This window comes from Chelonia mydas, chromosome 14 (genome assembly GCF_015237465.2).
Source record: "Chelonia mydas isolate rCheMyd1 chromosome 14, rCheMyd1.pri.v2, whole genome shotgun sequence".
NCBI classification, from domain to species: domain Eukaryota; kingdom Metazoa; phylum Chordata; order Testudines; family Cheloniidae; genus Chelonia; species Chelonia mydas.
The window spans coordinates 15,329,765-15,343,225 of NC_051254.2; the positions used below are offsets into that span (position 1 = coordinate 15,329,765).

Consider the following 13,461-nt stretch of genomic DNA (forward strand, 5'->3'; position numbering starts at 1 on the left):
CCTTGCTCAGATACGAGGAGGGGATTTTTTATTTTTTTTTTTAAAGTCCAGCAAGCACAAGCAGAGAATAACACTCTTCAAATGCAGATGCTTTTGTAAAAGTGCAACAGATGGAGTTAGCATGGAAGCAAGAAGTGCAAGATACAAGCGACAATTGCTTTAGTCTTCTACGATGCAGCTGTCAGTTTTCTGGTTATGCAATTTTCATTTTGGTAAAGTGGGGTGTGCTCACATATATCTTACATAAAAGCTTCTACTCACCAGAATTAACCCTCCCGCTTTCGAGTGCTAAACTGACCTCAGTTAATGCTACTTTTGATCAGCCTGTAGGATCTGACGGTGAGCAACAAGTTCACCTTTCCCCCCCCCCCCCCCCCCCCCCCCACACACATACCTCGAGCCCTCTACTTGTGTAATCTTCCCGCTCCACTTTAAGAACGCCTCAAAGAGTCTATTTGATTATAGCTACCCCACAGTGCAATTGCTCTGTAAGGGACTACTCTGCCTGTACTGTTACAAATTGATGAAGATACTGTTATGGAAGCATGGCCTTGTTTAACACGCTTCTAAAAAGAGGGGAGTACGGCCTGGTGTACACTTAAAAATTAGATTGACTAGGGTTGCGAAGGGGGCAAAAAACACATTCTGTTGTTGTAGGAAGCACCCCCACGCTATGGCGCTACAGTGGCATAGCTGCCATGCTGGAGCTGTGCCACTGTAGAGGCTGCATTGTAGACACGCCCTTTGTTTCTAAACTGAGCTTGGGATACGGACTTCTGTACACAAATCAGAGATTAGAGCTGAATTCCCTCCACCAAGAGTAAGGTTGTGAGCTACCCCCTGGCCCAGCAGCTATAGGAACTAGCAGGTCCTCTCAAGTATCAGTAAGGTTTTTTGTTGGAATGGATGCCTGCAGCAAGAGGCAGGCATGGAAAGGAGGAAAGAAAAGATGTTTGATTCAATCACAGCGTCCTGTGGAGACCATAATGCAAAAAGATCAGTGGGATGAATAACAGACAGGAAGGGTTGCACTGTTTCCTATGACAGTCCCACATCATATAAGACAGACTTGAAGGACATTGAAATGTTCAAAAATATCCTTTGGAGTCAGCACAGCATCGAGTCAGGACATTGCATCATGGTGGGATGACATACATGGCCAAATTCAGACCTCGTGCATGCGTATGTAACTCAACTTCACACCAGGTCTGAACCTGATCCAATCAATTTGGCCCACGGTCAAGACAAACTTTTAAAGGCAGCAACTCTAGGTCTCTACCAAAGTGATGAATGTTTTACTCCTTTGGGGAACAGGTTCATATTGCCAACATACCCCTCCCACCCAGGCTCTCATGCTGGCTGGTGCTTGATGAAATAGATCAAGGAGTAACAGCAGTGAACAGGGGCCACAGCCTTTATTTAATCACAAGTCACACTGCTATCAAGGGCTGGACATATGATACCTACCATTTCCCTCCACTACCTTTCCAGCAGGATTACTCCAATTGAAACACGCACATGCACACACACACACAAATAAGGCTAGGAAGTGGTTGAGTCATGGGCAAACCAAGTCTCTGAACAGTACAATCAAACAAGCCACAGATAAGTCTCACCACCCTTCCAGAAAGTCTGCAGGGGACACACAAAACACTGCCACTGCTGTTAATAATTTACTAAAGTACAAACAGGCAATTCCCACAGAGCCTCCCCGTTCCCATGCACACTGAAGAGGGACCTCTCAGCAGGCCAGGATCTTCTCCAGGACGTGCAGAGAAAGCACCAACAGCAGAAGGCACATACGCTACACCCATAGCAGCTTCAGGTAATAGTGGAACCATCCACAACTACTTCATTTCAGAGGAAAGATGGCTGGTTTGGGGTATCCAGTCAGACTGTATTTCCTCCCTTGGGCTTAGAGGAGACCTATTTTGAGGTTATCAATGCTGTCACTATTTTAGAGGGAGAGGGGACTGTCCCAGAGGGTCTGCATGCAGCCTTCTCAGGGGTGAACTATCCAGACAGGCCCTTTGTCACTACATATCTAACTGCAGAGTTATAAAGGGCCCTGTTAAAATTATTTGCTGTGATTCCAAAACCAAAACATTATGGAAATACTTCTGCACCAGCAGCCAAAGTAACAAACAGCAACTGGAGTGTGTTTCTGAGATTCTAGCGGGCACAGCTTTGTGAGGGTGAAATTAACTTCACAATGTCTAATCCCTTTCCTTTCATGCAGTATTAAGGGCAGAAATGCAAGGGGAGAGGGCTAATACAGGTATAAGTAGACTGAAATAATTTAGTGAGATGTAGTCTCCCACTCCTCCACTCTTTGTATTAGGTCAGCATAGCAGTCACTCTGACGGAAGGAGGAATAATCCATTCATCCTTTCATTTCTCACTGAGGAGTATAAAGCAGGAAAGCATAAAAGCTTCTTGCAAAGAGATGTCAGATGTTATTGAAAGGGTGTAACAGTATGGCTGTGACCAAAGCAATGGGCAAGATGGCACTGAATGAGCAAGTGTGTAGAGCCTAGCGAGACTCCAGATTAAATTATGTCAATAAAAAGAAAACCTCTTTCAGTTGCAGTTTAACATCATTAGTGAGAAAGTGTGTGCATGCGCACATGCATGTGTTATTCTTAAAGAAAGGTTAAGGTTTGGGTCGAAAACAGGGGGAAAAAGCTAAGGGATTCAATGCTAAAACTAACACTGTGCATAACTACCCCTACAGAAGGAGAAATGTTTGCATGGTGTAGCTCGGCTGTTCTAATTCCTTATCTTTTTGTATTAAACGACAAGAGGGTTTAATCCCCCATTTGATAATGTGCCTGCAGAACAGATTGCTTTTGCTATCGGGGTACAAGAGCATACTTCCATGTCTGGTGTACTCCCATGACTTAAGAGCCTAACTTCTTATTTTAAAAGGGCCACATTCTCAACTGGTGTAAACCTGAGTATCTCAACTGACTTCAGTGGCGCTATCCTGAATTACCCCTGCTGAGGATCTGGTTCAAAATGTCTTCTGCTCTGATAGACTTGCTGTGGTCATTGATTTTTATTATATTATTCCTTTTACATCCAGACTGTACAATCCTTACACTGAAGATTCTGACAAAGCTATGATTGTAGCTGCACTAGCAGACACTGCTAAAATATTGGTAAAATAAAAACACTACTGGAAAAATTAATCCCTGAACAGAATTTTAAGGGCAGAATCGTCTCTCTTCTCTGGCACAGACTACTAGACAGTTCTTTGGTGTTCTATATTCTGTTTATGTTCATGGGATTGGTTTCTCTAAAAAGTGACTACACCTTTTGAAAGAACAATGCTAGTAAGTGTTTAAAGAGTATGTGTATGCATATATCTGTTGAGGAAGTAGAGCAGGCAGACAAGCATCACACACTCATCTGGTTTCCCCACTCTAATTCCAGCACGGGCGGGCCAGCATGTCGCCCTCAACACAAGCAGCTTCCCCAGTTCTGGAAAATTTGAAGAGTTGCATTCTGACAGATGATTGGGCTCTTGCCGGACTAGTGGTGATTGGGTCATTCTGCACAGTCTTCATTGCCCTCCTCTTGTTTGCTGCCATCTTTGGCTGCTGCTCAGCTCCAAAGCGTAAATCAAGTTGCATATAAACAGCAAGGACAAGAGTGGGGCATTTCAAGAATACCACAACCAGGCAAGAGTTGTCCCACCCACCTACTGTTTCATCAGGTCAAAGGGAAGCTTCATCTTTTATCCTTCTTGTGTGGTTAACTCTTCACACACAGACTTGAGGCACTCACAATCTGACAGCCCGTACATAAGACTGCGCCTGCAAGGGAGGCCTTCATGCTGTTGTGTACTCAATTACAAATCTTGACACACAATGCAATCTGAATTCAGGACCACATGACCAGCCAAACCTTACAGTCAAAATATTTGCTTGCCTGAACTTTTCCCTGACAAGGAAAATTACTGGGTTAAATCTTTGTAAATGACTACCTGCCATTCTGAAGGTGGAAGAGACCCTCGAGTAATCCCATCAAAGCAGCAGCCCTTCTTTTTTGCCCCACATTCAGATGAGGAAGGAACCAGCCCCAGATCAAAAGCTCATCCCGACCCTTTTATGTGAAAAGCTTTTTCATTAAAAGAAGTTGATTCAATCGTCCTTCTGCTCTGGTTACATAACAACCTAAAAGAACTTTTGTGCAAGACAATGTAAGTGTGTCTCTCTGCTCCTTTTGTTGTAAGTTAGGACCTCACAAGGTCAGGGTTTTTGTTGTTGTTGTTGTTTTGGTTTTTGGAGGTTTGTTTGATTTTTAAGAAAGTGGGTAGAAAAACCTATTAGTTTAAAATGTAAAAAAACTGGATAACAGAAAAACATGATGTTCCTTTGAACAGTCTCTTAATAAGGGTTGCCAGCTAGTAGGAAGTGACAACATGCAGCAGACAAACCCAAGGAGGGGCCCTGCAGTGACACCGGCAGTAAAGATCACAGTAAGATTCTACCCTGGGATGAGATGGAGCATGTGACATTTCAGGGGGTAGTGGGGATGGGTGAAGTTAGGGAAGGGAAGATTTTGAGGGGGTTGGGGAAAAAAAAGTGAGATTTATAACTGGAAGCTACTTTCAGCCTTAAATATAGGAGTGGTCAGCATCCCCCTCCCCCGTTAAGAAAAGGGTGATTTTACTTTTAAATGCCCCCATGGAACAGAAGAAACACTATTTCTTTCTCCAGTAGTCTCAGCTAAAGAAAATCTGTTTTCTCCAGGTAAATTATTACATGGGTCTTTCACATACAAAGTTCGCTAGCACATACCCATTGCTTTACTGCTGCGGTGGAACAGCACCAGAGAGAGTCATCACTGGAAATAACAGCTAGGCTCCTGTCACTATAGGGTGGAAGATGTAAGTCAAGATGAAGGAGCAATTACATGAACTTTAACTAACCCAAGTTCTGGTATTAACACTTACCCTGGAAAGTCCTGCTATAACTACTGATGGCTTGTGCAAAATTAGTTTGGCAGTCTCAGTTCAATTCCCAGTGCACAAGTGTCCATTGCAAACCAGCTGCAACCGAAACCCTTGCTAGTAATCTCAACAGAGAGATCACGGAGTAATCAGAGACGGAAGCTAAGCTATCTTCAACCCACAGCTATTAAAAAGGACTTCTCATTTCAACTGGCAACAGAAGCAACACAGAGGCAGCCAGCTGGCTACTCTAGGTACGACCTAAAGGCATGCAACAGCAGCTGAAGAAGATTGACTTAGCTGCATAAACTGACCAAAATATTAGAACATGGTGCCTCACAGCAGACACCTAGTGGAGTCACCTTAACTGCAACCAATGAAGCATTGTTTCGAGGGCATACCAATTATTCTGACATTTGGGCCAGACGTCAGGGCAACTGGTAAAAATCCTTCAGAATAACCTGTCTAACAGGTCTTGTTCTCTGTCAAAACATGACTGAAGGCAACACCCTCGCCAGGGCTCCCACAATGAGAAAATAAATATTCCCATCTCCACACTGAATCCTCACAAAAACACCCTGGATGCAGAGCTGCACAATGAAAATAGATCCAAGGCTATATGTGGGAGGGAGGATATCATTTCCCAGTTTGTAAACATATACTGCTCTCTTATTGGCAAAATTAAGGTCTTGCTGTCTCAAACTAGTGGCACATAGCAATTTGTTACAATTACAGCCTTCTTGGATTTATAGTACACTATTTGTAATGTGTGTAGTGGTTACAAGACTGCATTTAGGTTCCCCAGTTTGGACATGTGTGCGCTATGGGCTTGATCCTGAAAGGTGCTGAGCACCCTAAGCTCCTGTTGAGGACAACAGGAATTAGGGACACTTAGCATCTTGCAGCATGGAGCCCTTCTGAGTCAGAGGCAAACATTAAAACTAACTGCTTCTACACCAAGATGCTGGGCTTTAGATCATGCATTTCTTTACAGGAGAGATGATGTAGCAAAGAAAAAGTCAAAAATAGACAACTGGAGGGTCCAATGTGAGTCAGAAAATAGGAAAAGTTGCACAACGAAAAGCTGCACAACGAAACACTGCCCATCCCCTTTGGTTTCTTTAGCAGAAAAATGCTGATGCTGCATGACAATTCCATGTGGTATCATGGGAGGATGTCATGGTCATACAGTAGCCCCTTCCCATAACCAGATAATCAGTATACAATGCTAGATGCCAGTTTCACACTCTGAGGTCTTGGTTGCAATGAGCAGCACATTGATAGGAGATGGAGAAAGATGAGATGCTCAGCACAGAGGAGAGATTATACCGCATATGGTTACATAAGCCATTGAACCAGCCAGTCTCAAAGACAGTGTGACTCGGACGCAGGGTAGGTGACCTAAATCATCAGTAGAAATAGTCAATGCCTTGTGCAATCTAACACAACAGCCCCTGATTTCTGCAATGCAGAATTCTGCAGCAAACTAGGAATTCTGGGTTAACTTCAAGTACACTTAAAAGTAGAGTGTTTTAAATGTGAAAATACAACTTTTGGCTATTTATTTTAATATTAAAGTCAGTTTATTTTATGCGTCTCTCTGATTTTCAACATGCTGCAAATTTCTGAATTCGCAGCAAACAACCTTGTAGAAGTTGTCATAGGGGACGTTGGAGGTTTTAACAGGAGACAGTTAGTTTTGTATTTTTGGTGCCTGGGAAAGCAGGTGGGCAGATGATGGGGTTTGTGAACGTAACATAAGAAGGGCCATTGATTTGACCCAGTGTGGCCAATCTAGCCCAGTACCCTGTGTTCCAGGAGTAACAACCAATTAAAATGAAAGCAGGCAGTTCACACCTCATAGAACTACTATTTCTGACAGTAGTCCCAAGTCTATAGACAGCACGGCAACTGTTACATTCGGTTCATGTTTTCCACCACAACTTTTTCCAAAGCATCATAGTTACGAATACACTGGCAATAACGGTGCCAAAGAGGGGAAAAGCAGATTAATTCCTCCATCCCTCCCCCTATCAATGCATACAAGAGAGACACTTACCCCAGCTCTTCACAGAAGTTCACTATAGCATCAAAGGCCGTCAGCACAGCTTTATCGGATTCTTTCAAGGTGCCTCTCTTCTCCTGGGAATAATAAAAGACAATACTTAAAGTCGCCTTTGATGTAGCTATGGACAGATGCAGCACCGCTGCAAATCTGACATCGCTGCAACCAGATCTATGCTCCACTTCTCCATCCCATGGTAGTACCGCAGCCAAGAGTGACCACCACCTCCTCCGCCATGCCTCCAGACCTTCTGACAACACTGCAGCCAGGTCCAGCCATCTCTTCCCCAGCACTTCTGTCTCTTCCACTCTAAGCTGCGACACTGCTGCAGCCAGATCCAAGCCCAATGCCTCTATCCCCAGTCCTAGTAGCAGTAATGTGGCCAGCCTCTGGTGAAACTCTATTCTGCCTTGGGACAGTCTGAGGTAACTGCAAACAAGGGGCTGACTCGATCAGTGGTTCTCAACCAGGGGTATGCGTACCCCTGGGGGTATGCAGAGGTCTTCCAGAAAGTACATCAACTCCTCTAGATATTCGCCTAGTTTTACAACAGGCTATATAAAAAGCACTATCGAAGTCATACAAACTAAAATTTCATGCAGATGACTTGTTTATACTGGTCTATATACTACACACTGAACTGTAAGTACAATATGTATATTTCAATTGATTTATTTTATAATTGTACATATCGTAAAAATGAGAAAGTGAGCAATTTTTCAGTGCTTTGACACTTTTGTATATTTATGTCTGATTTTGTAAGCAAGTAGTTTTTAAGTGAGGTGAAACTTGGGGGTAGGCAAGACAAAATCAGACTCCTGAAGGGGTACAATAGTCTGGAAAGGTTGAGAGCCACTGAACTAGACTGTGATGGGGTGTATCTGGCCTTCTCTACCTCTTGCTGCAGCTGTTGGAGCACTGACAGCCCCTTGCTCTAGGAAAACCAACTCAGCCCAGGCTACAAATAAGAGTTAGTCCTCCTGAGGCCCAGAAAGGCCAGGAGGAGATCCTGTCCAATCAGGAGCCAGCAGGCCTGTTAAGAAGGCTTGTCTGCTTCCTCTCCAGGGGAGTACTGGGGGAGACTTGGACAGAGAAGGAGTTCTTCAGTGCAAGCCTTGAACCAGGCTAGGGCCTTGGCTTCAAGCACTACTACTAAGCACTTGCCTGTTTAAAGGCACAGACAGCCAAATTCTGAGTTTAACTGTGTAAAGATGGATGCTGAGTTTGCAGCATAGACTGCCCTGATCCAAACAGGCTGCCACAATTTGTGAACCGAGGCAGGGAGCACCTATAGTGCCATGCATTGCGCAGAAAGCGGTGCTAGCCATGCCTGTGACATAGACAAAGAGCAAACCTAGTGTTAGTAGTGCTGTAGGAAGCTCTTCTGCAGATCCTACCTGGAGTTTAGAGAGCTCCTTCTTGATCAGGAAGGAGACTTGATCCCGGTCATTCCTAGAGTAATAGAGACGGCAACAGGACAGCTTCCCATCTCTCCCAGCCCTTCCAGACTCCTGGTAATATCCAGCCATTGACTTCGCAATATTCCAATGGGCAACAAATCTGCATGGGATAAGAGAATGGTAAGCATCAAGTTGAAGTCTTCTCTTCTCCCATCATTGTAAACACAGAGATGTTCTCTACCGAGGCCAACAATAAAGTAGAAACAGAGCAGTAAGAGCAAGGACCTAGGAGGGAATGGAGCAAGGGATTCTTAACTGAGCATTCTTAAAACAGCTAGAGGCACCAAGGGAAGCTACAACAAAAGCCTAGTGTGTGCATGAACAAGAAGTCAGCGGGACACACCCAATGCGAATGAAGGAGAATAGGGATGGTGTATACACTATAAATGCATAAAGATATATAGCTGTGAAGGGGGAGAAAACAGTATTGATCTCCAGGAGTTTGGGTTCTTTTACTATAATGTTGTGCATGTTACTAATATGCATTATTTACTTTTAGGATTTGCAATATGTTTTATGATAGTATTATTCATAGATTCTAAGGCCAGAAGGGACAACTGTGATCTAGTTTGACCTCCTGTATACACAGGCCACAAAACTTTCCCCAATTAAAATACAGTTAGAAGCTTCTTTGCCTACAAGCTAGGCATATGGAGTTCTGGCTCACAAACTTCAACTGTACCGTCCCAATCATAATATGCCACCATGAATCAAGTATGAAGTGAGACACTGCAGGAATCTAGTCGCTGGTTTTCCTCCTTTAAACAAAAACACTCTGTCATTACAAGGATCAGCCAGGAGGCAGCAGAGCATAAAATTTCTTCCTTGCCTGTGTGTTTATGAGCGCCTCAAATTCGCCATCTCCAGCAACAGTAAATAGCAGCAAACAGGGAGGGGCTGACAACAGCAGAGGAACCCTCCTTTCATTCATTTCCCTCAGGGGCCTCCTCCAGCACTTCCCAGGCATGATCTTATACCTGATGATGTGTGTACAATTCCCATCCCAAGAACTTTGTTACTGCAGGGTTGAGGTTGATCGGCAGTACCACCTACCCTTCTGGAATATCAAATGTGTCTATTCTTAAACCACTGAAAGCCAGGAAATAGTCAGTTCTGCCCAACAAACTTAACTCTGCACCAGGAGCTGGCAAGAGCCACTGGGGTTCTACTGTAAGTATGTTTAGCCCTTACAAGCAACACAGAATGACTAAATGTGCTGTTTTATGTATTTTCTCATTCATCTGTATGCTCTCCCACTGCCCTCCATTGTGTTAGGGACTGGCATATTGACTGGTACAGGGATTCCTTGCTGCAGGTTGCTACAGCTCATAATACTGTACAAGGAGACTCCTCATTTCTGTGCTGAATGATGTGGGTTGTACAAGTACAGGAGCACAACAGTCCATTCTGCCTTTGTAGCAATCTAGTAGCATCCACGACTGTGCGTAGGAAGATGGTACATGTGTGAGCTAACCCATTCATCTCAATGGGGTCCTTCCCCATCTCCCAGTGTCTACCCCAGCCTCTGTTGTGAAATAATAATTTTTCAAGAAACTCTCTCTAAACATAGAATCATAGAAATGTAGGTCTGGAAGGGACTTCAAGAAGTTATCTAGTCCAGCCTGCTGGGTTTTAGAGCAATTTGAATATTAAAATCAGCTCTTCATGGGGCAGACAAGACCTATATCTGAGGAACTCCTTGACCAAGTTACCCCAATTTGCACCACTAACTCTACACCCTGGGTCCTGATGTGGTACAGCAATATTGCGGGGGGGGGGGGAGTGGAGAGAGGGAAGTGTGGGTCAATAGTGCCACCACAGTTACACCAGGATTTCCATTTTAACAGGGGTGACAAGGGTACACAAAGTCTGTCTTTTAAGGGATGTTTTTTAAATGTTTATCATTGTTTGTTAAACTGCGGTAGAAAAATCAAGCTGTTATGAGGGGAATCCCATATGAGGTTTGCTATGACTGTTTTTAAAAGTATCAAATGACTAAAAATTTTCTAGTATCTGACATTTTCTTCAGACCTCTTTTACAGAAACTACAGCCCTCAGAGGTGATATGGATAGCTGTTACTTTTTGCTGTCTCTAGACTTGATAAATTATTGTAGAAAGATGAAATTTGTTTATTTTTCATGACAAACACACATTACTGGTTTGATACTGTCATCTATCTGTGTCAACATCAAACCAGTTCTTAGACTAGAACTCTATTGTGGGTGGTTACACTGATGTCCAGCAGCCTCTTTGATCATGCTGCCATTGTGTAAAGCCATCACTACTTGTTTTTCTTTGATCACACTCAGTCTTCAACTGTTCAGGACTTGAGTGAGCAGCATGATCAGGTTGCTGTATTGTTGTTGCTGACTAGAGACTTTTACCTTCCATTTATTTAATTAATGCTATTATGCATGAGGATTTTAGAGCACTCAGAAAAATCAGCTGTTAAACAGCAAGTCTCATCCTTACAATCGGGATGCTATTCCCCACAATAATGCCCAGACATAACTGCAAGAGAAGGCATTCTTCTTAATTTTCTGGTGACCTGCAAACAGGTATCTTTTGCATGTACCCCCCTATTTAAAAAAAAAACAACCCAAATGTTACGCTGCATAAAAAAGATCTGAAAAGATTTTTTTCTTTTTGTTTGTCCTTTACCACATTTGTCTATTTGATGCCAGTCTCCAACCCTCCAAGGAAACCTCTGGCAAAACAAGGAACTCAAAACCTAATCTTGCAAAAGCACCCGTCAAGCCCCTTTATACCTCAAAAGCAGCAAAGGAGAGTACACTTTCTTTGTCTGTAGCAGGTCCCCTCAAGTCAGACCCCCTAATGATCTGTTTTTAACACTGATATTCCATAACAAGTGAAAGCCCAACCTTTCCGTTCTCTGCAGCTTCTAAACAGAAACACCTCTCACACATTTATGAAGTTTGAATATGAATTCCTCCCTTCCCCATGCCCCCTTGTGGAGATCTGGTTTCTTCAAAGGGAGGGCTAGAGAAGCGTATCAAGTTATCTTGAGACTGCAGTTAGTATACGGGGGAGGGACCCTAAGGAGGACGTTTCCCCCACTATGCCCAAGCTCCTACATACCTGACATTAGCTTTGTCGACTCCCATTCCAAAACTGATGGTAGCAACAATAACAGGGACCTTCTCCTCCATCCACTCGTTCTGAATTGAAGTTCTCTCTGCTACCTTCAGCCCTGGAGAAGGAAAAGGAGAGAAAGCAGGGAAATCAGAGAGAAAGAGGAGACACCCCACAGTTCCCAGCAATCTCGACCCACTCTCCTATATATAAAAATGTGCTCGTCAAAGCCAAGTATATTACCCCCAACTTCAGACTTGCTCGTCATCAAACAAAAGGACTTAATACTCCCCCAACCCTAAGAGGAAAATTCAGTTCCCCCTCAGGCAAAAGCCTGACTAGATAGGCCTGGCAGTATGTCCTGGAGAGCAGTACATTCTGAGTCTGCTGGACTGGCAGAGGGCACTGAGTTTCAGAGCCAAAGGAGTACCTTTCCACCCCACCCCACTCAGATCAAGGGCCTGTCAACTCAAGCACCTGACCAAATCTCAGCAGCCACAGGATCACATGTAGAGAGTTGCTCCCTAAGGTAGCCCTGACCCAGATTATTAGATAATGTGAAATTCTGCAGCCCTGACTGAGGGGCTGTACAATGTAGACACAATGTCCAGTACCTGCATGATAGGCCTTGGCTTTCACTCCTCTGTAGCTCAGCTCAATAGCCAATTGGTCACAGACCTCTCTCATCCTGCAGTACACAATGCCACAGCCAGAGTATACCTACACAGAGAAGAGAAAATCCAGCAAGCCATCCAGGGGAAGATGGAAAAAGCTAACAGCCATTACTGCTGAGGGGACAGGGCTAGAAAAGCTTAAGACTCTTCTCCTCCCTGTGTTGGCTCCCAGCAGCTGCAAACTATCCTTCGAGTTGTAAGTATTCCCAATGGGCTTGATAAACGAACATGGAAGTAAACCAAGCAGGAAGCATGTCTATCTTAGGTACCGCTATGGTCCATCGTTGTAGTATCTGAGCTCCTCACAATCTGTAATGGAGGCAGGGCAGTGCTATTGTCCCCATTTTACACATGGAGAACTGAGGCACAGGGAGGCTAAGTGACTTGCCCAGGGTCACACAGGGAGAATTGAACCCAGTTCTTCTAAATCCTAAGCTAGTGCCCTAACCGCTGCACAAACCTCTCTTTCACTTTTTGCTACAGACACACAGCAAAACCAAACCAATGTGTGCGCATTTGTCAAGTGGGAGAAAAAATCAGCTGAGAAAGAAATGCTATTTTTACACTTCTAATATATTTTAACTTAAAATGGCCCATGTCTAAAGGCACCTTTGTTTGAATTAGATATAAATACAGCTCACCAAAATAAAAAGCCAACAAGACCCAAAGATGATTAGAGCTGGCACAGGAACCCACACCAACCCCCCCCCCCCCCCCCCCCCCCCCCCCCCCCCCCCCCCCCCCCCCCCCCCCCCCCCCCCCCCCCCCCCCCCAGGCCCCTTAACCATAAGGGAAATAAAGCATCTGCTGAAACAACATGGACATGTGAAGGCTCACCAGGAGGGATGCCTGCCAATGATCTCTGGCACAGTGGGCCTGATCCTGTGAACTGATGAGCACTGGCAACTCTCATTGACTTCAGTAGGGAATGGAGAGTACTTTGCAGGACTGGACCCAACAAGCGTTGAGACCGTTCCTGAGTGCTACGCCCTCCAATGCGTTACCAGAGAGCCCACAGAGAAGTTCTCCATCAGATATGTACGGAAATGCTGTCCTGCCGTAATTCCCTGAACAGTCAGGATTATAGAGAGGGACAGGAGCACATCTGCAATTGCCAGTGTTCCCTACCACATGGCGAGAGGATGCAGAACCTGCGAGGCTACTGCCGTAGCAGCTGTGGGGCAACTCTCTGTTTCACAGCCTGGAAGTAG

General features: G+C 44.4%; 1 protein-coding gene across 12 annotated transcripts in view; it reads right to left on the reverse strand.

Annotated features, from left to right (window-relative positions):
- Window positions 1-13,461, reverse strand: part of RECQL5 (RecQ like helicase 5) — a 60,842-nt gene that overhangs the window by 41,509 nt on the left and 5,872 nt on the right. For 10 of the 12 annotated variants that reach the window (XR_006285873.1, XR_005227676.2, XR_006285874.1 and 7 more), the window contains 4 exons: window positions 12,191-12,296; window positions 11,583-11,694; window positions 8,420-8,582; window positions 7,017-7,099 (listed from right to left, as the gene is read on the reverse strand). Coding sequence is in view for 9 of the 12 variants with exons in the window: in XM_037914315.2 (XP_037770243.1) it covers window positions 7,017-7,099; window positions 8,420-8,582; window positions 11,583-11,694; window positions 12,191-12,296 (464 nt within the window). In the remaining 3 variants the exon portion in view is untranslated. Of the gene's footprint in view, window positions 1-4,805; window positions 4,879-7,016; window positions 7,100-8,419; window positions 8,583-11,582; window positions 11,695-12,190; window positions 12,297-13,461 lie in introns of all 12 variants that reach the window. The other 2 variants (XM_037914321.2, XM_037914320.2) reach the window with 1 other exon arrangement.